Raw genomic sequence first — 21,511 nt, forward strand, 5'->3', positions numbered from 1 at the left:
ACCAAATCTTTGTGTGTGTGGTTTTTTTTTTTTTTCTTTTTCCTTTTTCGCTTAAGTTACTCTGGGTTGGGCTTCTGTCATTTGTAACAAAGAGACTTCAAAGCTGTCTGTTCCTCCCTCCATCCATCCACCCATAAGTCTTGGCTGTGTGGGTTTACACACACATCACTTTCCTCGCTAAGACTTAATTTCTGCATCTGTAAAATGGGAGTTTCATCACCTACCTTATGGGTGTTTCAAGGATTAATGGGTAACCCATGCAAGGTACCATTCTCAGGACTACAGGCGGAGGAGGGCTCAGGAAATTTCCCTCCGTCCTATCTTTTCAGTCTAAATCCTGCACCACCCCTGCACAGGCGTGGGAAGCCAAGGCAAGCTCCACGCCCCACCAGACCCAGGGCCTCCAGAGCAGCAAAATCCGATTGGTTCAGCCTTTATTGTTTCACCAGCATTTTTCAGAAGAATGATGTCATTTGAGGGCCACAGGGGATGGGAAGAGTAAAAAATAACATAAACACACTGAACAGAAATGCAGGAGGGCAGCAAGAGGGGCTGACATTGGGTGTTTGGGGCAGAGGGGTGGAAGACCAGGGGCAGTCACAGCCTCTTAGCTTTCGGCCACCAGAGAGGAGAATTCTGCAAAAGAAGAGGACAGAGAGGTGAGTCAGAGGAGGACAGTGTGGGAGGACTCGCCACGGCCTGACCGCTGGGCCCCACACGGTGCCTCCTGTTGGTTCTCCCACCTGCTGCAGACCCAGAGTAATGGAATGAGTGAGTGTGGGGAGGAATGAACGAACGAACGAACGAACGAACGGGAAGTGGTGAGCCTACTGTCTCTTTTGTTTTGCTTTTTAGACATTTTGATTCCAAGGTAGTGAGTACACACAGTTATATTCATGTTAGCTGTGCAGTAGAGTGATGCCATCTACCACTTCCGTATCCCACTCGGTGCCCATCTGGAGAAGTGTTCTCTTAGCGAGCCCACCACCTCTCTTGCTCATGATTTCCTGCCACCCGCAAATTCCTAATAGTAACTACAGTGATAACAGTGACAGGCATCTGATGGTTTACCCCACGCCAGGAGCTATTCTAAGCACTTGATATTCAAGATCTTGTGTGACTCTGACAATGATCTCGTGATACATACGTGGTCTTCATTCCATTCTACAGATGAGGAAACTGAGGCTCAGAGTCCAGCCGTCTTTACAGGGCTACACGGCTAGTGATTAGCAGAACCAGGGCTTAGACCCAGGTCTGTTGGAGCCTCTTGGGACCTGGAGCTCTTCCTTAGCATCTTGTCTAGTTCCTCCCCGGCTGCCTACCAGGATCACCAGCAGAATCCCAAGAAGACACAGATGGCCAGGCCCTTGCCCTAGGATTTGTGACTTAGGAGGCCCCGGGTCAGGGAGGAGTTCTTTTAGCTGTTCAGAGGGGATTCTGGTGAGCAGCTTGGTTCAAGGACCGCTGTGCGTTCTTCCTCCTCAGGGGGCCGAGCTAGACTCTGGAGGAGACCAGAGCAAGTGACATCTCCACTCAGGTCAGACAGGTGGGGGAGTGCAGGTGCTCAGAATGAGCTAGGCCCTGTCTCACACAGTGGCTCACGGAGTCCTGCCCATCCCTCAGGAAACTGGGAGCTAGTCCCATTTTACAGAAGGGGACACCAAGGCCCAGAGAGGAGAAATGACTTTTCAGAGCCTCTGGGGTCCTAATGGGCTCAGCTGGGACTCAAGCCCTGGGGTCAGGGTCTCTCTACAGGGCTTGCCCCTCCCGCCCCAGGAGTGTCTCCCTGCCCCACTTCATTGGATATGAATTGATGTCAGGGATTGGTGACAGCACTGGGGGAGATCCCATGTCCCTTTACTGAATCCCACTCCGCCTACATGAACAAAGGGATGGTCCCGACCAGGTAAGGGGAGACACGGGAGAGCCGAAGATGATCTCTGCCTTGAAGGAGCTTCTGAGAAACAGTCCTCGGCAGGACAGGCTCCTTGCTGCTGGCCTTCTGGCTGAATCTCTGGTGTGCCCAGCCCATTCCCACCTCAGGATCTTTGCACCTACTGTTCTCTTGGCCTGGTGTGTTCTCAGACTTCCCACGGCTACCTTCTTCTCACTCACCAGGTCCCAGCTTCGATGTTGCTCCCCTGGGGCCTTTTCTGACCTCTCTGGTGACAGTAGTGACCCTCCCCTACTGGGATCCTTTTTGCTGTCATCAGTTTTTATTCTAGTCATATAGCACTTACCACTCTCGAAATCCTTTTGAGTGAGTTCTTGCTTATTTATTTGTTATCCTCCTCTCCCACTGGGACATAAACATGTCCCTCTGGAGAGAGCCCACTCCCCTTCTTTCCTGCTCCATCCCACCACGTGCCTCCAAGCCCGACACTGAGGGGACCACGCGTGTTTGTGAATGGATGGAAGGCGCAGAGACTTCACTGTCACGGGGAGAAGAGCGCACCTCTACTTAAGGTGTCACCAAAACCTCAGAGGGAAGGTGGCTTTGGATAGAGTCCTGTGAGAGGGAGCAGGAGCCCACAGGAGAAAGCAGACTGTGGGCAAGGGATCACAGGCAGTGGCTTTTCATGGGGCAAGCTCAGAAGGCAGGAAACAAGGGGACAGATTTAGGAAGAACCCAGTAGCCATGCTGGGCTGGTGTCCTGTGTGATAGGGCTGGTGCTCCAAACAGGCCTGGGGCCCTGAGTCTGGCTCCACCACTTATGGACTGTGTGACCTCAGACAAATCTCCTGGCCTCTCTGAGCCTCACTGTCATCAGCTGTAAAAGGAAGAAAAGTCAGCACTGCTTCTTGAATTGGGAGACAGTCAGAAGCAAGGTGCTGGTGCACAGGAGGTCCTTGGCTCCCCCCCCACAACCCCTGGTGAGCTCCTCTGCCCCTGTTCCCTAGGTCCACCTAATAGCGGGGTCCTTGCTGTGACAGTCACAGGGGCTGCCGCTAAGCAGCAGGGTCTTTTGAGACCTTTCTTTGGAGTAAAGGGGGCCCAGGGAATGCCTGTCCTGTTGTTTTTCTCTCCAGGAGACCAGAGAGGACAAGGAGGAGTTTGCCACCCTCTACCACGATGCTCTCTGAGAAGCTGTGTCCCCAGCCTGCCGGAGAGCGTGGTGCCCAGGCAAGTCCCCACTGCATCTAGAAAGCATTGAAAGTTAGGGGTCCAGGCCCACCTGGTGTGTCTGCTGGGAAATGTGCCTCTCTGGGTGTGGGTCTGGGTGTCTGTCAGGGCAGCGGAGGTGGGGGGGCAGTAGCAATTCCTTGGGAGAGACCCGTGAAAATGAAATATGAAGTGGCCTCAGAAAGGCCACCAGAAGGACTGGGGCTCCTTAAGGGGAGCAATGCCCTCCCCAGATTTTGAATGAAGCACATATGTGCCCCCCACCCTCAATCCCATGCAACCTCATTGTATTTCTCCTCTGCTGCGGTCACGTGCAGTGGTAGCCCTAGGGGACGCTGCGTGTGGGGTATACGGAAGCCACCGTGCTGTCCTTGCGGCTCTTCTGTAAAGCGAATGTCATTTCCAAATAAAAAAGCGAAAAAACTAACATCAACCAAACCAAACACAGGCTCCCACCGCGGGATTAATGGGTGGGATCCCTGCCAGGCGGAGGGATGCGTCCCCGGGCTCCTTCTCTTCCTGGGGTATGAGCTGGAAAGTAGACACCACCCTCTCCTGTTCCCATGCTGTCCCTGAGGGCAGGAAAGGCAAGTGACCTGGATGTGGGGACCTAGGTACTGACTCAAGGTGGCAGAGAGAGAAGGTCCTCTAGCTGGTCCCGAACACCCACGGGGCCGCAGGTGGAGTGGTAACAGTGAGGGGCAGGGATGGAGCCCAAACACCGAATACTCCAAAAATCCCTCCCAGGGGCCAGGGACACAGTGTCTGGTTCCTCAGCTGGCAGCTCCTGTGATGCTACAGCCCCTTGGTGAGTCAGGCTGTTCTTCGGAGAGGTCTCTCATCAATACTGTCCATTTTTATAGAATTTAGGAATTCTTATTTATTGAATGCCAAATGGGAAGCGTTTTACACATTATACACACACACACACACGCACACACACACATATATATATATAATCTCATTAAATTCTCATGGCTCCTCCATGGGAGAGATGCTTTCGTCTGCATTTTACAGATGGGGAAACTGAGGCCCGAGAGCTAAGTAGCTTGCCCAAGATCACAGAGAAGACGTGAGCCAAGCTTCTGCTTTAAGGCTCCCTTCTTTACCCCGGAGCTTCCCGACCGACTTTGACCTAGGTGTAGAGTGACTCATGAGCCAGCTCAAATATCCCCACCCTCCACGACTCTGTCACCTTACCCCCATTTTATTTACTTCATGGTACTTTGCACTCTCTGAAATGAGCTTATTTATGGACTGACTTCCTTTTGTTGGTCTCCCCTTTACTAGAATGTAAACCCCAGGAGGGCAGGGAACCCCAACTTGTCCACCACTGTCCTAGCAACAGAGTAGAACCTGGTGCTAATAAACAAATGGATGGATGGACAGACAGATGGACAGGCCGGCTCATGAGTCCTCCGTGGGGTTCAACAAATTCCAACTAGCCTCATATAATTCTCACGTTGGGTGGTGATTCCCATGTTGCAGATGGAGAAACGGAAGGCTTGGAGACGTGAAGGGTCAGGGTCATGCAGAAAATAAGAGACAGAGGAACGATTTGGCCGGTGGTCCCGAGTGCATCCCCTGCATGAGCGTGGAGAGGCCGTTCCTGATTGGGCTGGGGTCCCAGGCTGGGTGCGGCAGGAACTCTCAACCTGCCACTGAATCTGGAAAACTGGCCAGGACCGAGGTAGCCTGTCCTTGGGCACAGAGTTCGCTCTGCGCCGGGATAAAGGAGATATGAGTCTGTCTGCCAGTGCCAGCTCACGGAGAGATTGTCGAGAGGGAAAGTTGGTCCTTACAGTTTCCCGACCTGCACTGACCTCCCTAAGCCTCCCCCTAGAGATCACGGTCCTGGGGCTGCTCGTCGGCAAAGAGCCATTTCACCACCTTCACACTAAATGGCATTTGGTGCGATCAGCATGAGGGGACCAAGGAATGCCAACCAAGGGACGTTCCAGGGGCAGAAGGTCAGGCCTTTTGGAGCCTGACTGGGAGGTATCTTGGACCCATGGGCTTTTCAAAAGCCTCTGAAGACAGACCCCTCTGCCCACCCTGGGATCTACTCTGAAGTGGGCAGGCTGTCACAAAGGCCACGTGCCCTGGCTTTTTGCAGAGAACACTGCATTCTAATTTTATCCTCCCAGAAGCTGGAGCAGGGCATTTTGTAGACAAATTGAGGGCTGCGGTCACCTCTTCTGGACCTTTCGTAGGTGCCTCAGGGCAGAGCTCTTAAGCAATCAGCCAATTAACAAACAGCCCTCTTCTGGGGAGGAGGGAGTCTCCTCTAAAATGTTAGGTTTCTCCTTAAAGAAAAACAAATGAGCAGACATACAAAGTCCTGCAAAGTCTAGGTCACTTGATTTGGCGGTAGGATGCCGGGATGCGGAACGGGGACTGGGTGTGGGCCTTGGATCTGCCTCCTGCTCACGTCTTGCTCTCCTCTGTGCAAGGTCAGGTCTAGAAGACACCTTGCCAGCTCTCCCACAGGGCTTGGAGCAAGGGCTCTGGGAGTCAGCTCCCAACTCCCATTTTTGCTTCCATGACCTTGGACTAGAGCTACTTCACCATACCATGCCTCCGTTTCCCCACCTGTAAAATGGAGCTCTCTGACTCATTCGAAGGAACCCGCACTAAAGCTCTTGCCCCAGGCCTGACACGTAGCCAGCACCCAGCATTTGGTAGCTGTTGTGATGCTTCTACTTGGGGTGCCTGGGTGGCTCAGTCCGTTAAGCATCTGCCTTTGGCTTGGGTCATGATCCCAGCCAGAGTCCTGGGATCAAGCCCCACATCAGACTCCCTGCTTGGTGGAGAGTCTGCTTCTCCTTCTCCCTCTGCTGCTTCCCCTGCTTGTACTCTGGCTCTATCTCTCTGTTGAATAAATAAATAAAATCTTTAAAAAAAAAAAGCTGTTCTACAGCTAAACTTATGTGAAACCAAGCCTAGGAAATGTCTGTCTGCTGTCCGGCACAGAGCGAACGAAGGCCTGGCAACCGGCACCATGACACTTACTATCCTGCACAGGAGCTTTTACAGTCCCCTGCCCCGCCCCCCACCCTGCCACCATTTCCTGTCCCCACCTGGCACCTGGAGCTGGGTCTGATTCTTGTTCTTTCGCTTCCTGGCTGGGGGACCTCCACTTACCACTTCACTCCCGTTTGTGAAGGGGCATGATAACGTCTGCTTGCCCAGCAGTTGGGAAGGCCAAAGAGCAAAGGCAGAAAGATGCCTGGTCCGTACGTTTTAGTTCCCTCTCCCTTGGAGCTCCCCTCCTACCGGCACAGGCTGGAGCTTCATAGTGGCCACAGAAATCCCGGAGACAAGGACAGGGAGGACGTGAGCAGCCAAGGTGGGGGGCGCGGTGCCTGAAGAGCAGGCAGCTGACTTGCCCCAAGTTTCTGGCACCATCTAACCCACTGAGTGAGGCCCCCACCTTCTGCTTGCCCATCCATGGAAACTCAGCTTCTGACCCTCAGCTTCCGAGTCTGTAAAATGGGGATAGGGCTCTGGAGAGGACCAGATAAGGTAACCGGGTGAGAAGCACCGGGCTCAGGGGGCCTCGGCACACAGCGGGAGCGCATCTAAATCAAGGCTCCCCGGGGAGATGCGAGGGCCGGTGTTCCTCTGGCAGGACCCAGAGTCCTGCCCCAGCTCTTGGAGAGGCCCCTGGGGTGGGGCGGAGAGGGTGGGGGGGGGGGAAATGGAGGGCTCAGTCCTCCCCTTCCCACAGGAAGCTGAAATTAGCCTAATTAGGTCTGCCCCAGTCCCAGCACCGAGGGGATTGGACAAATTTAGAAGCTCTTGACAGGTGAGACCAGCACATGCTGACTGGCCCCAAGTGAACCTGAGACAGACATTGAGTCAGTGCTTGGACCCGTCTTCCCTTCCCTCTGTTGTGATGACCAGGACGGAGGCACCGGTCCCCGGTTTATCACCTCGCCTCTAAATAGCTCCTGGGCCGAGCTCCTTTTAAATTGGTACTGCAAACAGGGGTCACTTTCCCACCCGGGGGAACGGGAGGCAGGGTCATCTGGGGTCAAGCCAGACAGCCACGCGGAGCGGCGCAAACAGTCCTGGGGGCTCCCTCTGTGCCAGGCCCTGCCTGTGTCATCCTGTTCCATCTGTGCTGGCTCTCTTGTCCCCACTTTACCAACAGCGAAACTGAGGCCGCGAGTCACTCAGCCAGGAAATTCTAACTCAGCATGGCTCATCTGGGGTGCGTCCCTCTCTCTCTCTCAGAGGTGGGTTTCTGACTCACGCCCTGACCCATGGAAGCAGGAGAGGGATCGATAGAGAGGGGATGTCTTCTCTCCTTCCTTCCCACGGCTGTCCCCCCCCGCCCCGACCTCGTGGAGCCGGTGTGAAGACGCAGGGAGACGGGACAAAATGCTGTACATCTTAGGGCTCTGCCACCAGGACCGCGGCTGGCTCTGATAGGCTCCTCCTGCCTTCCCCAGAAACCAAATCCCACCGGGGCTGGAGGGCTGGATGACCTCTCCTGTGGTCCCTGTCACTGTCTTCTATCTTAGACCCCATTTCCTGTCCTTCGAGGACTGGTGTTCCACAGGGGTTTCGAGGTGGCTTCTGATAGAAAGCGCACATGTAAAATAGGAGGAAAGGAATAATTTCCAGAACATTCACTTCATGCAAGCAACAGCCCTGTGAGGTGGGCATTTTTGTTCCCACTTTGGGATGAGGAGGTGGTTGCCTAGGGAGAGAAAAGGGCTTGGCTGTCTACACCACCGCATTCTGTGGGTTGGATTTTCGGCCTGACTTCAGGAGTTTTGGCCCAAGGGCTTACTCCCTCACTCGTTGCCTGTTGGACACATTAAATGGGCTGCTTAAGGATAAAAGAGAACAGATTTTGCCAGAAGGAAGCAGAAAAGGCAAATGGCCTAAGGCATGTGAGTGGAGGAGATCGCGGTGGTCCAGCCATAATTATGATGAAATTTTTCAGCATCAGAAGCAAAAAGTAAACCACAGGCTCTTGGGCTGGAATAGGCTGGAAGCCTTGGAAACAGGACCCATCACCAGAATCAGGTTTCAGGGAACCAGGAACAAGGATCCTGTGTGTGTGTGTGTGTGTGTGTGTGTGTGTGTGTGTGAGAGAGAGAGTGTGCAAGAGCATGTGTGCATGTGTGTGTGAAAGTGTAAGAGAGTGTGTGTATGAGAGAGTGTGAGAGTGTAGGAATGTGTGAGTGTGTGTATGAGAGTATGTGAGTGTGTGTGTATGAGAGTGCAAGAGGGAGTGTGTGAAAGTATGTTTGTGAAAGAGTGTATAGGAGTGTGTGTGTCTGAGAGAGTACGTGTGAGAGTGAGAATGTGTGTGTATGAGAGAGTATGTGTGTGAGAGTGTGTGTGTGAGAGGGTGCATGAGGGAGTGTGTGAGAGTATTTGTGTGAGAGTGTGTAGGGGAGAGTGTGTGAGTGGGTGTGTATGAGAGAGTATGTGTATAAGAGTGTGTGAGTGTGTGAGAGTGCATGAGGGAGTGTGTGAGAGTGTGTGTGAGAGAGTATGTGTGTGAGTGTGTATCTCAAAGAGTGCACGAGGGAGTGTGTGTGTATGTATGAGAGAGACTGTGTGAGGGAGTGTATGAGTGTGTATATGAGAGAAAATGTGAGAGAGAAAGAGAGAGAGTGTGTGTGTGTGTGTGTGTGTGTGTGTGTGTGTGTATGCGGGGTGTGCAGATCTTGTCCGTGTGTCCGGGGTGTCCAGATCCCGTCCGCAGCACGCTGGGGAGCAGTGGGCCACCCGGAGTCAGAGTGTCGGGTTTGGAGAGCCCGGATGCTGATTGGCCGTGTGATTGGCTGATTGGCAAGTTGCCCCACTTCGAGTCTCAGGTTGCGGGTCCGTGGAGTGAGGGTGAATCTTGTGGCACTGGGAGCTGTCATGCAGCTGCACCAGCTCTATGAGGCGCAGTGCCTGGCACACAGGACATGCCGCACGGGTGGCAGCCGCTAGTCCTGTCAGCCTGCACGTTCCAGGCACTGCGAATGGAGAGCCCGGGAGGGGGACACATCTGTATGAGAGGCGGGGGACCCCGGGTTCTGGCTGGACCTCTGAGCCTCCTTCTTGGCTCTGCGACTGAGTGGGCCTGCACACTGAACCCCTCAGTGCCTTGGTGTCCTCATTGTAGAAGGGGAAGGGTGATGGCACCCAACTTCTAGGATTATTATTCTAGGACCAGAGTATGGCCCCTGGGGCACCAGCCCCTCCGAGGAATTTGGTGGAAGCGTGAACACTTGGGCCCCACTCCAGACGCAAGGAATCAGAAACTCGGTTCCGGCACAGCCATGTGTGTTATGAAAAGCCTCCAGGGACTCTGACGTTGGCTCCAGTGTGAGACCCACCAACGTGAAGGGCGAACACTTGAAAAGGAGCCCTTCCCTTAGCCAGCTCGCCTGTTATTTGTGCCTGGGTTTTGCGACTGTGGCTGGGTTTAGGGGCAACTTCTACCTCTGTCCAGCTTCTCTCTCCTTTCCTGCCTTAAAACTCTCCGTTACCAGCTCTGCACCAGCCTCTCAAGGGTGGACTTCGAGAATCAATCAACCACATCTATAAAAGTCTGAGCTTCCTAGAAGTAGTTGCCCCAGAGACGGGAATGCAAAGGGTTATTATTAGAACTCTGTCTCTCTGTCCCCTCCCTTCAGTCTGGGGTTCTCAAGGACCTGGTAAGCATCACTCACCTTGAGAGGGCAAACAGTGGGAGATGAAGGTGGTCCTGCTTCTAGAATCCCCCAGCAGCTGCTGCATGCAAGCCCCCAGCCCACACGGGTCTCCAGCCTTTGCCTATAGACCTCTCCCTACACACCACTCTTCCTCATCACTGCAGCCCCAGAGCTGGCCATGCATTCATTCATTCCTTCATTCGTTCATTCAGCAAACTTTCCTTGTGCCCCTTCTGTGTGCCAGGCCCTATTCTAGGTGGTGGGGTCAGAACGGAACAAGACAAAATTCCCTCTTTTGTGGACCTGACATCGCAGTGGGGGAGAGAGAAGGAGGCAATAAGTCTGTACATAAAATCATCTTAGGGTAGGTGCTCGCTGAACTCCATGAATGAGCAGAGCACAGGGCACATGCTTTGATCCAGCACACATGAGCTCAGATCCTGACCTTCTGAGACATGAGGTTTAGACAAAGCTCTAGCCTCTCCGAGCCTCGGTGTCCTCGTCTATAAAAGGAGGATAGTAATAGTATCCACTTCAGAGACAGCTAAGAAGATCGGGGGAGTAAAATGCTGAGCACGGTGCCTGACACACAGTAAGTGCTCCGTGAGTTAGATGTTCCTGCTCTCATTATGCGAGGTGGCCCAGGCTCAGCTGGTCCTCTGCCTAGAGGTTTATTTGCTAGGGCATTCGTTGGAATCCCAGACCTGGCAGGGACCCCAGTGACTGGCTCCTGATTGTAAAGATCAGGCACCTGAAGGTCAGATGGGGTTCCGTGACTTGCCTCGGGTCCCACCAGGAGTTGAAAGCATACTCCTGCTGCTGGGCAGGGCTCGGAACCCTTTGCCTTTACAGGAAACAGGCAGGAAAGCATCGTGGTTGAAACAGAACTTCCCAGGGGACTGCAAAGTCCTCTGCCTCCCATCTCACTGCCTACCAGGCATCGTCACCCCATCCTTCCCGGCACCCTCCAGGAAAAGTACCATGTTTGGGGTGGAGGTGAGGAGGGGAGGTATCTGTATCTTCCATTCTCAAAAGTGTACCACGTGGGGCCCTGCTGACTCCGGGGATCCTCCCCCTGCCCCGTTTCTTCTCCTGCCCCACCCTGTTTCATTCTGCCCTGACCCCCAGACCTCCCATCAGGTCATCCTGAGCTGAAAAGTGCAGGGTTTGCATCCACTGTGCCTGGGGCACTGACGCTGCTCCTTCTGCATCAGCCCCTCCGACCTCTGTCCTAGGTGACGCTCGGGCAGGGTTCGGCATGCATTACCACGCTGCTAACAAGTCTCTCTCTCCACCTCCAGCCAAACAACCTTCTTGCCCGTTTCTAGACATCCCTAAACCTCCCAGTCTTGTGCCTTCGCTGAAACCAACACCTTGCCCTGAGCTCTCCCAGGAACACCCCCGGCCCCCTCCTCCGGCCAGCATCTTCCTGTCCCCAGCCTCCCATATGCCTCCACACCGCCTTCTTGCTCTCTCCAATTTTAGTATATGTGCTGCCGAAGTGAGCACCATCTTGCCCTCTCCAGAAGGCTCCTCCGCACCCCCCAGGTGTGTACATACACAGGGAACTGTAAGCACCTTGCAGCTAGGATAGAAATAGCATCGTAGCCGCCGCTGGCTGAGAAGTTGCAATGTGCTAGGCCCTGGCTGCGCTTAACACGCTTCGGGTCATGGAACCTCACAGATGCCCGTGAGCCATCTGTCGTCATGTCCAGCTCATCGATGAGCAACTGGGGCTCAGGGCTGCTGGGCCTCTGCTCTGGGGGCACCCAGCCAGGAAACAGGGCCTCTGGGAATGGGGTTGAATTCATCTTTCCCTCCCTGACAGCCTGGCACTGGCTTGCTACTCAGGAAACGTCTGTTGGATCTGTTGGAAGAGTTGAGTTAGCTCTTTAAGACTGGAGATGGGCAGGGAGGGAGGGGGAGGGAAGCAGCCTAGGGTATGGCCTGGTTTTTCTTTATCATGTAGGTTGGTAGCGAGCAGCCATGCATGAAGACCCCGCCTACCGCTTCCTGCCCAGCTCCGACCTACTGGCTGCCAATAAAAAGGGGAGAAAGGTCTGGAGGTTTTGGGCTGGGGTACCGGTGGGAACCCCATTCCCAGGTGGAGCTGTCTCAGGAAGGGGCATGGGGAGATGTGCCACTCGCCACTCACCAGACCCGCCAAGACCAGCCACCCATTTCTCTCCAGCACTTTCTGCTCCGGCTCCTTTAAAATCACCTCCCTCCTTCGCAGCCGCAGGAGAGACAGCTGGCACTGGAATGCCAGGGGACTCGTTCGCCTGTCCTTGCCCAAGTTTCTCCATTTTGGTCTCGGGCATAAAACTTTAATCACGTACACCCACATTCAGAATCCTTTCAACTTTTCCAGAGCAATTTTGTGTCGATAGCCACTTAATTTTCACGATGAGCCCAACCAGGTCTTGGGATTAAACTGTGCACCTCACTTGCCAGGCACTGGAACTGGGTGTAGAGAGGGGCCGGGGCCAAGGTCATAGCTGGGGAAGTGCAGAGAGGAAGCAGAGCATGGAGGGCTGGTCTTTATACTCAGGCAACAGATGTTTATTAAGTGCCTGCTTTGGGGGAGATGTGGGCTCTATACTGAATATAAAAGGATGAAGACAACCTAGTCCCTATTTTTAAAAATTTAGGTAACAAACACATATATAGCACTGACTCCTGCCAGACACTGTTCTAAACCCTTTACACATTAACACATCTAATGCTCACGACAGTCCCATGGGAGAAGGACTATCATTGTCCTCAGTTCAGAGATGAGACAGTAGTTACTGGAGTTGCCCAAAGTCACACAGCCAGAAAGTGGTAGGGATTTGAGCCCATGAGGCCAAGTGCCCATACACAGTTTTCTCTTAGGTTGACAGGAAGGACGATTACAAGATGAGACACAACTTGCTGGAAAGGGTTATTCTAAATCCCGGCTCACTCACTTCTGTCCTAACTCTTTGAACAGGCTAAGCACCCCTGCCTCAGTTTCCCCATCTGCAAAATCGAGATCATTCTCAAGGCTGTTGGGATGCTAAGAAAGATAACACTGCTGGGGTGTGTTCTGTGTATTCTGTGAATATTTGTTCTGAACGGAGAAGGATGCGGGATGGTGGACCGCCAGGCCCTCCTCTGTTCTGAAAGCAAAGCCCCAAAAGCAAGGCAGGGTTCAATACTCCTTTTCCTGATTCCCAGGTGATTGCCAGCTGGCTGTTTTTCCTGGCTCTCCTACAACGCAGGAAGGGTATATTTGGGAGAAGCCCAAACAGGTTTTTGAAACCCGAAGTTACAGGATACCAGGATAAGATGCTGAGGATGATAGAAGATAAGGAATTTCCATCCCTGGAATTTGAGAAAGATGAGAACCCACAGGGTCCTTGAGGATCAGTTGGCCTCATCTCCTCAGGTTACGGTTGGGAGACTGAGGCCCAGAGAAGGACAGAGATGGCCCAAGGTCACACAGCCAGTTGGGCAGAGCCGGTACCAGAATCCAGGTAAAAGTGCAGGTGAAGTTCAGGGAAAATCCTAAATTCTCCTTGATTCCTTACATAGTAGGGAGGGAAAAAGAATCTGTTCCTTTCAGGTTGTTCAAATTCAGGAAAAAAAAAAAAAAGTACCAGGTATTTTGCGTGTGTGCCTGGCTAGAGCTCTCGGCCTAATGCATTGCCTTTTCCTTCTAATCCTGGGGAGTGGGAGACCCCTCCTGTCCCTCTCGTAACAGAGATAGCTCCAAACTCTTAGCATCTGAACATCCTGAGATCCACGATGTGCTCTGGCCCCAGGTCATGGCTACTTACCATCAACCCCGATCTTGCCGTCTCCATCCTTATCTCCAGCGGCCATCAGTGTCTTGGTTTCTTTCGCAGACAGGTCTCTGGCATCTGGGGAGAAGCCCTTCAGGATGAATCTGGGGAGAAAAGCCGGGGAGGGAGTCATGTGGAGGTCACCTTGCAGGAACAGTGTCCGGATGGTGGGCAGGCACCTGCGCAGCGGCAGCCGGCAACTGGGAGAGGCGCCCGGCAGCGGCCGTGCAGCAGCTGTGCTGCGCCGGGCGGCCTGGGCTGCGGCTGTGCTTTAACGGGTGGGCGTGCAGGGAAGGACAGGCCGTCCTCGGCGAAAGGCCGACCTCACTCCAGGCAGGGCACCTGCATTTGCTTTTTTTTTTTTTCAGCCAACCCCACAAATGCAAAAGTGTCTTCTCTGTGCCGGGGCCATGCTGGAAATGGGGGGCCACAGAGAAGGAAGCCACCTGAAAAAATGAGGAGGAGGTGGAGTGCTCCGAGAGAGACCACACAGGGTGATGGATACACTGATGGGGATAGAGAAGGGTGCTCAGAGGATGCATCCATCCCACCTGGGATGAGGGGGAAAACCAGAGAGGCTTCCTGGAGAAGGTGATGCCTGGAGGACAAGTAGAAGTCAGTGTGTATATGTGTGTGTGTGAGTAGGTAGAAGGAGAAGGTTCTAGACAAAGGGTATCCTTGCAAAATGATTTGGGGTGAGATTGGATGGGTAGGGAGGTTTCTATGGAAAGATCTCTCTCCACACCCTCCCCCTTCTCTTTAGGACGAAATTCAAGGCCATCTTGGCCAGAGAGTGATGTAAGGCACAGCTGGGTGGGGAGACATGAGCCAGGTGCATTTTCCTAGTCATAATCTTCCCCTCCTCCGCTTTCTTCTCAGGACTTCTGAATCTCAGAGTTGGTTCTGCATCCCCCACTTGTCCAGACACTGCTTTAGCTGCGCTGGTACAGAAGGGGAGGTGGGGGGGTGCGGTCTGCAGGATGGTGGAGGGTGCCTTTGAGGCAAATGAAAACTCAATGAAATAAATTCTCCAGCTAGCGCTCCCTGTCTTGCACATGGAGTTAGGCATCCAGAAAACCTTCCTCTTCCTGTTTAATTATTAAGTAGCCTCATTCCATTATCAATATTAAGTGGCTATAATTTAACCTAGTTAGTTGCACTTTCTGCTGCCGATTTCATTCTTCCGGAAACAACAGTGGTGAAGCACAGATATTTTCTGCCAAATGTGCAGAGAGAAGGAGCAGATCTGATGGGCCCTCAGGAGCCAGAGTCCCAACCCCCACACCCTCTCAGGCTGGGCAGTCCCTGCAGGCCTCAGTTTACCCCAGCTCATCCTCCTCAATGAAGCCGCTCTTGTCTTTATCCAGGATGTGGAACACCTTCTTTACGTCATCTGGGCTCTTCTTCTTCAGGCCGACCATTTGGAAGAACTTTTTGTGGTCGAAGGAGTCGACAGCTGTGGGGGCAGGGTGGAGAGGGTCCGGTTAAAATGAGGACAAAGGCGGGGTGGTAGGGAAGGGCAGGAGGGGCAGTAGGGAAGGGCAGGAGGACAGGGGGTGTAGCAGTATTTGTTGATTTGAGCAAACTGGGCCAGTGCTAGGGGATGGAGGGATGCTCCTGTCTGGGAGGGCTGAAGGAGCCCGGACCAGCGTGGATGGATGGATAGTGCTTGGCCCAAGGTCACACAGCTAGAGGTACAAAAGGTAGACCACTCTGCTGTGCCCTTCACTGGGAGCAGGATAGCCTTTGAAGACAGAGCAGCTTCCTGGCTTCCATGAAGGCTTTTGGGTGTTGGCTGAATGGGGATGGGCTGGAGATTTGGAGGTGGTGTGAACGTGGTGTATGTATGTGGGGGGGGGGGCTGACCTTTTTTCTCGGCCACAGATTGTATTGCCAGAAAATCGACCAACACAGGGAAGACAAGTTTCTCTCAAGGTCATACAGGGGGAGGAGGAGGGGGAGGACCCAGAAACCCTGGCTTTGCCACAGATATCAATTCTGGTGGGAGTTGGGGATGTGTTGGAAGGCTCCCCAGGAACTCCCAGTTAAGTTTCTTTTCAGAGGGAGCAAGGTTGTTCAAGGAGTCTTGGGTAGGTTATCCCAGCACCCTTGGAAGGGTAGCCTCCCAGAACTTCTTCATACCCTGAGGAGGGGGATGCCAAGCAAAAAGGAAATGGGACGCCTCCTCCCCAATTTTCTGTGTGCTAAGCTCCCTTCCAGGAACACCCGAAAGGGTACAATCAGAGTAGTTTCGGTGTGGCAGGGAGGGAGTGGTCCTGTTGAGAGTCATGTTTTCCCCTCAGCCTTGAGCTGAGGAAAGGACAGGTCCTCTGTCCACCTCTGACACTAAGGAGGGGGACCAAGACCTGGAGGTGACCTTAGTTCTAATCCCCCTTCTGTTCTAGGTGACCTTGGGCAAGTTTCTGGTCTCCTCCCAGCCTCAGTTTCCCCAGCTAGGAGAGCAGAGGGAAGAAGCAGGTAGGCAGCTAAGTGCCCAAGTCCAAGGCAGCTCAGAGAGGTTAGACTGCCCGCCCCACAACCTGGGCAACCTATGGAGGCTGGAAGCTGCAAGCGCCGAGGATGCCCCCCGCAGGGTTGGACAGAAACAATGCCAGCTGCGGGAAGGTCACCCCATTCGATCGCTGAAACGCTGGATCGCTTGCCTCGATCGCTTGCGGATCCTTGGTGGTGGTGGGGGGCAGGGGGTGCCCTGGGCCCCAGAGAGGGGCTTGGACTGCAGAGGAGCCAACCACCGCCAGCCAAGTAGAGTCCCGTTCTGAACGGGGCGGGGGGGGGGGGTCTCCGCCGAAAGGGGCTGCTTGGAGAGAAGGCGCCCCTCCAAGTGCCTTAAAGGGGAAGTATCAAGCGCCCACAAGGACTTGGAAGGTCCGCTTTGGACCCCGGTGTTAGCCCTTTGTCCGGACCCCGAGTCCTCGCAGCACGGCCCCCCTGTCTTTGGCAATAGCAAGTTTCCGTTGTCCGGCAGAGCACCACCCGGTCTCCCTCCCCACCGGCTCCCTGCGCCAGGTCCCGCCCGAGAGGAGTTGGGAAATGCCGAGGAACCCGCTGCTCCGTCCAGCCAGCTCCCCGCAGGATGCTTGGGCAGAGGAGCGCTCCGGAGGATTTTTTAGCCCCGCGACCCGGGGGGTGCAGGGCCGGGTGGTGGATCAGGGGAGAGGGCTGGGGAGGGGAGCGCGCTGCTCACCGGTAAAGGCCCCCACTGCCTTCTTGATGTCCTCAGCGCTGAGCAAGTCTGTCATCGACATCCTGCAACTGTTTGAGCGCGCAGAGCAAGTGCGAAAAGATTAAAAAGTGCTTTTCTCATCATTTCTGCTCATATGACCAGCGCTGCAGTGCTGCGCGCCGGGCGCACGCCCGCCGGCCTGGCGCAAAGCCAGGGGGCGCGGGGCTGGGCGCGCAGCCAGAGCGGCTCAGTCTCGCAGCGCTGCCGGGGACCGGCAGACGCGCCGACCCGCTGCCGCTCCCGCCCCGCCCCTCCGGGGGTCCTCGGGATTCCTGGGGCCACGGCCCGGGCGCCCGGGGAGGGGGCGACCTCTGGAATTGATGGGGCGCCCGCGTCACCAGCCGGGGCTGGAGGGCTCTCCTGCCGTCAAGGGCACGCAGGAAGCGCCCGCCTGGTGCGGCGCAGCTTCTCGGGTCTGTGCATCTCAGAGGATGTCCCGCCGCTTGGGGGAGGATACCGACCGCCAGGGGCCAGGCCTACAGCCTGGTGGGCCCCTGGGTCCTACTCCCTTTCTGTCTTCCCTCCTACCTCAGCCTCCGCTCTTGTCTGTCCTGGATGCAAATTTATGCTGCAAAATCTGAGCGCTGAGGTCTGGAAACCTGAACCCCAAGGCCACTGGGAGGAGGCCTTGCCTGCTGCCCCGAGAGCCCTTTCCAGATGCCCCATCCCACATCTGGCCAGGGATGCACTGAAACCTTTTTTTTTTCCCCCTAGTCTGACTTTCCAAAGAACTGTTCTCAGATCTCCACTAACTACTTGCTTCCCTGGTCTCCTGAGCCACGGACTGTAGTGTGGGTCCAGACTCCTGGCCTCCACAAAGCTTTTGGGAGAGAGGAGGGTGGGAGAGGCTCCTTGAACTCTTTCTGCGCCCTTTCCCCACTAGGCGACCAGAAGACCCATGTCTGGGGAGAGGCTGGAACCTTCAGACCACACTTTCTAGACAAGCTCAGCAGGCTTCGTGGCTTGAACTTCTCCCGGAAATGTGACACTTCCTAATCTTAGGCAGCCAGAGACCAGTTGCATTCTTTTTCACGGTCTCCCCAGGATTCAGGCGGCAACCAGCAGCCTCTACAGTTTGCAGAGCACTGGACGGGGAGTCAGGATGCCTGGGTTCTAGATCTACGGCAGTGCTAAGTCCCTGCGTGACCTTGGGTTATGACCGTCTCCTTTTCTGGTTGTCTGCGTCCCTCCCTTGTGTTGATGGTGTTGGTGGTCCCTTGGGGTGGGATCTTGAGCCTCCAATGGAAGGTGTAGGCAGGTGGGCGGGGCTGAGTCTGGTGCCCCTTGGTGGGCGGCTGGGGAGAACTGTCCAGCTGCTCGAGTTCCTGCACACTTGCTGTCAACACTGTCTCCCTCGGCTCTGCCCTGGACGGCTGCCCTTCCTGGAAACCTTAGGACGACGCCACTCGGGCTGCCCCCTCCCTGTGAGTCAGCTCCTTCAGTCCACAGCCCTCCGGCTGGCTTCTAAGGAGCAGAGGCTGTGTCTCCTGACCGGCCATCTCTTGCTGCATGGCCCTCCGTGGACCCTTCAGCAGTCCCCGCTGTCCCCGCCCCCGCCGTCCCAGCCCCCAGCCAAGCTGTTCACGTGGACGTGCTGGGCTTCTGTAAAATTATGTCAGCCCCCAGGCTCAGCTCATTCCAGGGGCCTAATTGGAGAATCTGTTTCCCTAGCTGAAGGATCCTTATGTTTTACTGGTGGGGAAACTGAGGCCAGAGAGGGTCACTGAGTGGCCTAAGGACACACAGCAAGGCAATTGGCAGAGAGAGACCCCCTGCTGGGTCTGCTAACTTGGAGTTCAGTGACCCTCATCCGTGGAGCCCTTCCCCGCTGCCCAGGACCCAGCCCTGTGAAGTCCCACCCATCTGGGCCACAGACCATGCCCAAACACTGACCCCCGTGGCAAAGGCAGGAACCTCAACACAGGCCCATTCTCCCTCCTTCCTCCAACTCTCCCTGCTAGACATCAGCTTGACACCCTCTCTGGGCCAGAGTCCACCCAGTCAGAGCACCAGACGATGTTACTGGGGCCGACCCGCCAGCCCTCCATAGCCCTTCCTCCTGCCTCCTCTGCCCACTCATGGGCCTCCTGTGATGGCATCATCAGAGTCCACAGACACCTGGCTCCACCCCTCTCGTTCCAAGGTGGGGAACCTGAGGCCCAGCCAGGGGGAGGGATTTATCCCAGGTCACACCAGGAGTTCAGATGGAGAGCCGAGGAATCCGGACTCTCAGACCTGGACTCCTCAGTTGCTGACCTTTCAGTGCCCCCTCTCAGCCCCGTCTCCCTGGGGGCAGGGACGATGTGGCTGTCCCTTCCATCTGGCCTCTTCCCCACTGTATCCAACCTTCAGCCTCACTAGCTGCCACTCACCTTGGGTGGGGGAGAAGGGCTGGAACCTGCACTGAAAGCCCCGGGCAGGTGGGAGGTCCTGCAGAGAAGTGAGCCTCGAGGTGGGATGGCCACCTATATAGGCTTCTGCTCTGGCTATTTTGGGAGGTGGCGCTACCCCGGCCCCCGGCCCCCTCCCCTTCCGGTGTCAGGTACTTCCCAGCCTCGGTACTGGGTGTCTGTATCACATTCACCCTCCCTGGGCCCATCAAGCCAGGCCTATTAATAACCCCTGGCCCCTGTCTCCCTCCGGCACCCAAAATTGAGGCTCAGGCAGGGCTCTCCTCTTCCACGAAGCCTTCCTTGACCACTTTAGATGGCAGCACTGTTTCCAGCCTCCAAAATCCTGCAAGGAAAGGAAGAGAACAGGTGAGCAAATGAATAGAAGAGGAACTGTCCTCTGTGCATGGGGCTGGGCTGGTTTCTTATGTGTACACCACCTCCTCCCTAAAGCCTCGCCTGGTCACTCTCACGTGGATGAGGAAACAGCACAGACACGCCAGGTGTGGTGGGAGTTCCGACTCAAAACCATGAACCTGGAGCTGGGTGTGGGCCCAGCACTTAGAGGACATGAGCTAGTGTATGGAGATATGGAGAGCCCCTTCCTGTCTTTGCATTCCCATCTCCCCATCTGTAAAATGGGCTCAATTGGGGGTCAGCTTTGCTCTATAGATGGGTTTGGGGGTCTAAGAACCCCCTGAAATTTTGTGCAAAAAAAATCACATGCAAATGTGCTCTTGTGAAGCAAAGGTTTGTAGTTTTCATAAGATTGGCAGGGGGGTCTCTGGCATGATCTGTCTGGCACTGGAGACAACCACCTAGGAGGTCATGCTTGAAAAGCATGAGTGAATGAATGAATGAATGAATTTAACATATATTTATTGAGTATCTAGTATGAACACCATGAAAGTTTCCTTCCCTCATCCCCAATCTTAAAAAGAATCTCCAGGGCACTGACATTATCTTGAGCGTGATGTGAGGTGGCCCAGCCTCTCTGCAGAGTCTGTTTGGGAGAGAAGCTGCCCTAAGTCCCTCATTGATCCCTGACCCCATGGATGGAAAGAGCAGAGGGCGGGCTGGATGGGGAAGCCGGTGCTAGAGCCTGGATGCGGGGTCCACCCAGGATCTCCTGATGTAGCAGTCTGGACTAGCGTGACAGGCATGGCAGGAGGGAGGCGTGAGAGATAGGGAACCTCTCGAGGGAGACTTTCGCAGGCTTGGGGGCTGTGGAATGCATCTGACTCTAAGTTTGTAAGCTGCTGTGGTGTGCTGCTGTGGAGGGTGGCGAGTCTGGGGGAGATGACGCAGAGCTGAGAATCCTAGGATGTTAGGGCTGAGAGAGGCTCCATCGTGATCAACTACAACCTGCTCATGTAAAGGGTTAGAAACCAAGGCCAAGGTGACAGACACAAATTGTGCAGAGCGTGGTGGGCCAGCCAGGACATCCTGTTGGATCTGGAATGCCTGAGGGACACTGTGGTGGAAATGCCCAGAGATCTACATTCTGGAGAGAGGCGAGACTGAACATAGAGTTTTGGTAGTTGTTAAGGAGGTCATGGACTGGAGGTCACGGCCGTGGCTGAGCTCTGCGAGGCAGGAATGAGACCGAGCCTTAAGGACTGGCCCTTAGGAAGATCCCTGGCTAGGATCTGGGAAAATAGTTGTGTTAAGCATGGTGTACGTTGCCTCACGCTTTCATCCTTGTACCCCCTTATGAGCTGGACATTGCTTTCCGTATGTTACTAACGAGGGAACAAGCCTAAGAAAGGTTAGGTAACTTGCCTAAGGTCACTGAGCAGGGCTAGGACTTAGGTCTCTCTGACCCCAAGGCCCTTGTTCCTGTCCCCTCTACTATCTTGGCTTCCTGATAAGACTAACAGGAGAGACACAGTAAGGTCAGAGCTCATCGTGAGTGAACCCTTGGGAACCAGGATGGCTTTCCTCAGTACACCCACGTGTCTTCTGCATGTGCCTGCGGTTAAGCAGGTCTACATGGGGTGAACTGCATTGGGAGGGCACATGCGCTGAGAACGTACTGTGTGCTCAGTGCTAAATGCGTGTTATTTTCTTTTATCCTCATTATGATCCTTGGAGGTTTAAGGAAGTAGCCTTTCTGGGAAGTTTAGTGACTTGTCCCAGACCACACAGCTCGGTGTCTCTTTCTCAGCTAGACCCTGTACCGCACTGGCCACCTTCTCAGACTGACCGTCCCCTGAGGGTTCCCAAAATGGCCCTGTCCTGCAGGTCCAAGTCCTGCAGGGAAAGGGGAGTCCACTGCC

The 21,511-nt window shown here is 54.7% G+C and overlaps 1 protein-coding gene across 1 annotated transcript; it reads right to left on the reverse strand.

Moving 5' to 3' along the window:
* Positions 1-417: 417 nt before the first annotated feature.
* PVALB (parvalbumin) lies at positions 418-19,357 on the reverse strand. The gene is made up of 5 exons (XM_047743020.1): positions 19,215-19,357; positions 16,804-16,871; positions 14,922-15,054; positions 13,593-13,702; positions 418-636 (listed from the first exon to the last, which is right to left on the reverse strand). Exons 2-5 carry the CDS (start codon positions 16,862-16,864, stop codon positions 608-610), a joined length of 333 nt encoding a protein of 110 aa, XP_047598976.1. The 5' UTR covers positions 16,865-16,871; positions 19,215-19,357; the 3' UTR covers positions 418-607.
* Between the last annotated feature and the right edge of the window lie 2,154 nt (positions 19,358-21,511).

The sequence above is a fragment of the Lutra lutra genome, chromosome 8, assembly GCF_902655055.1.
Source record: "Lutra lutra chromosome 8, mLutLut1.2, whole genome shotgun sequence".
Lineage (NCBI taxonomy): Eukaryota > Metazoa > Chordata > Mammalia > Carnivora > Mustelidae > Lutra > Lutra lutra.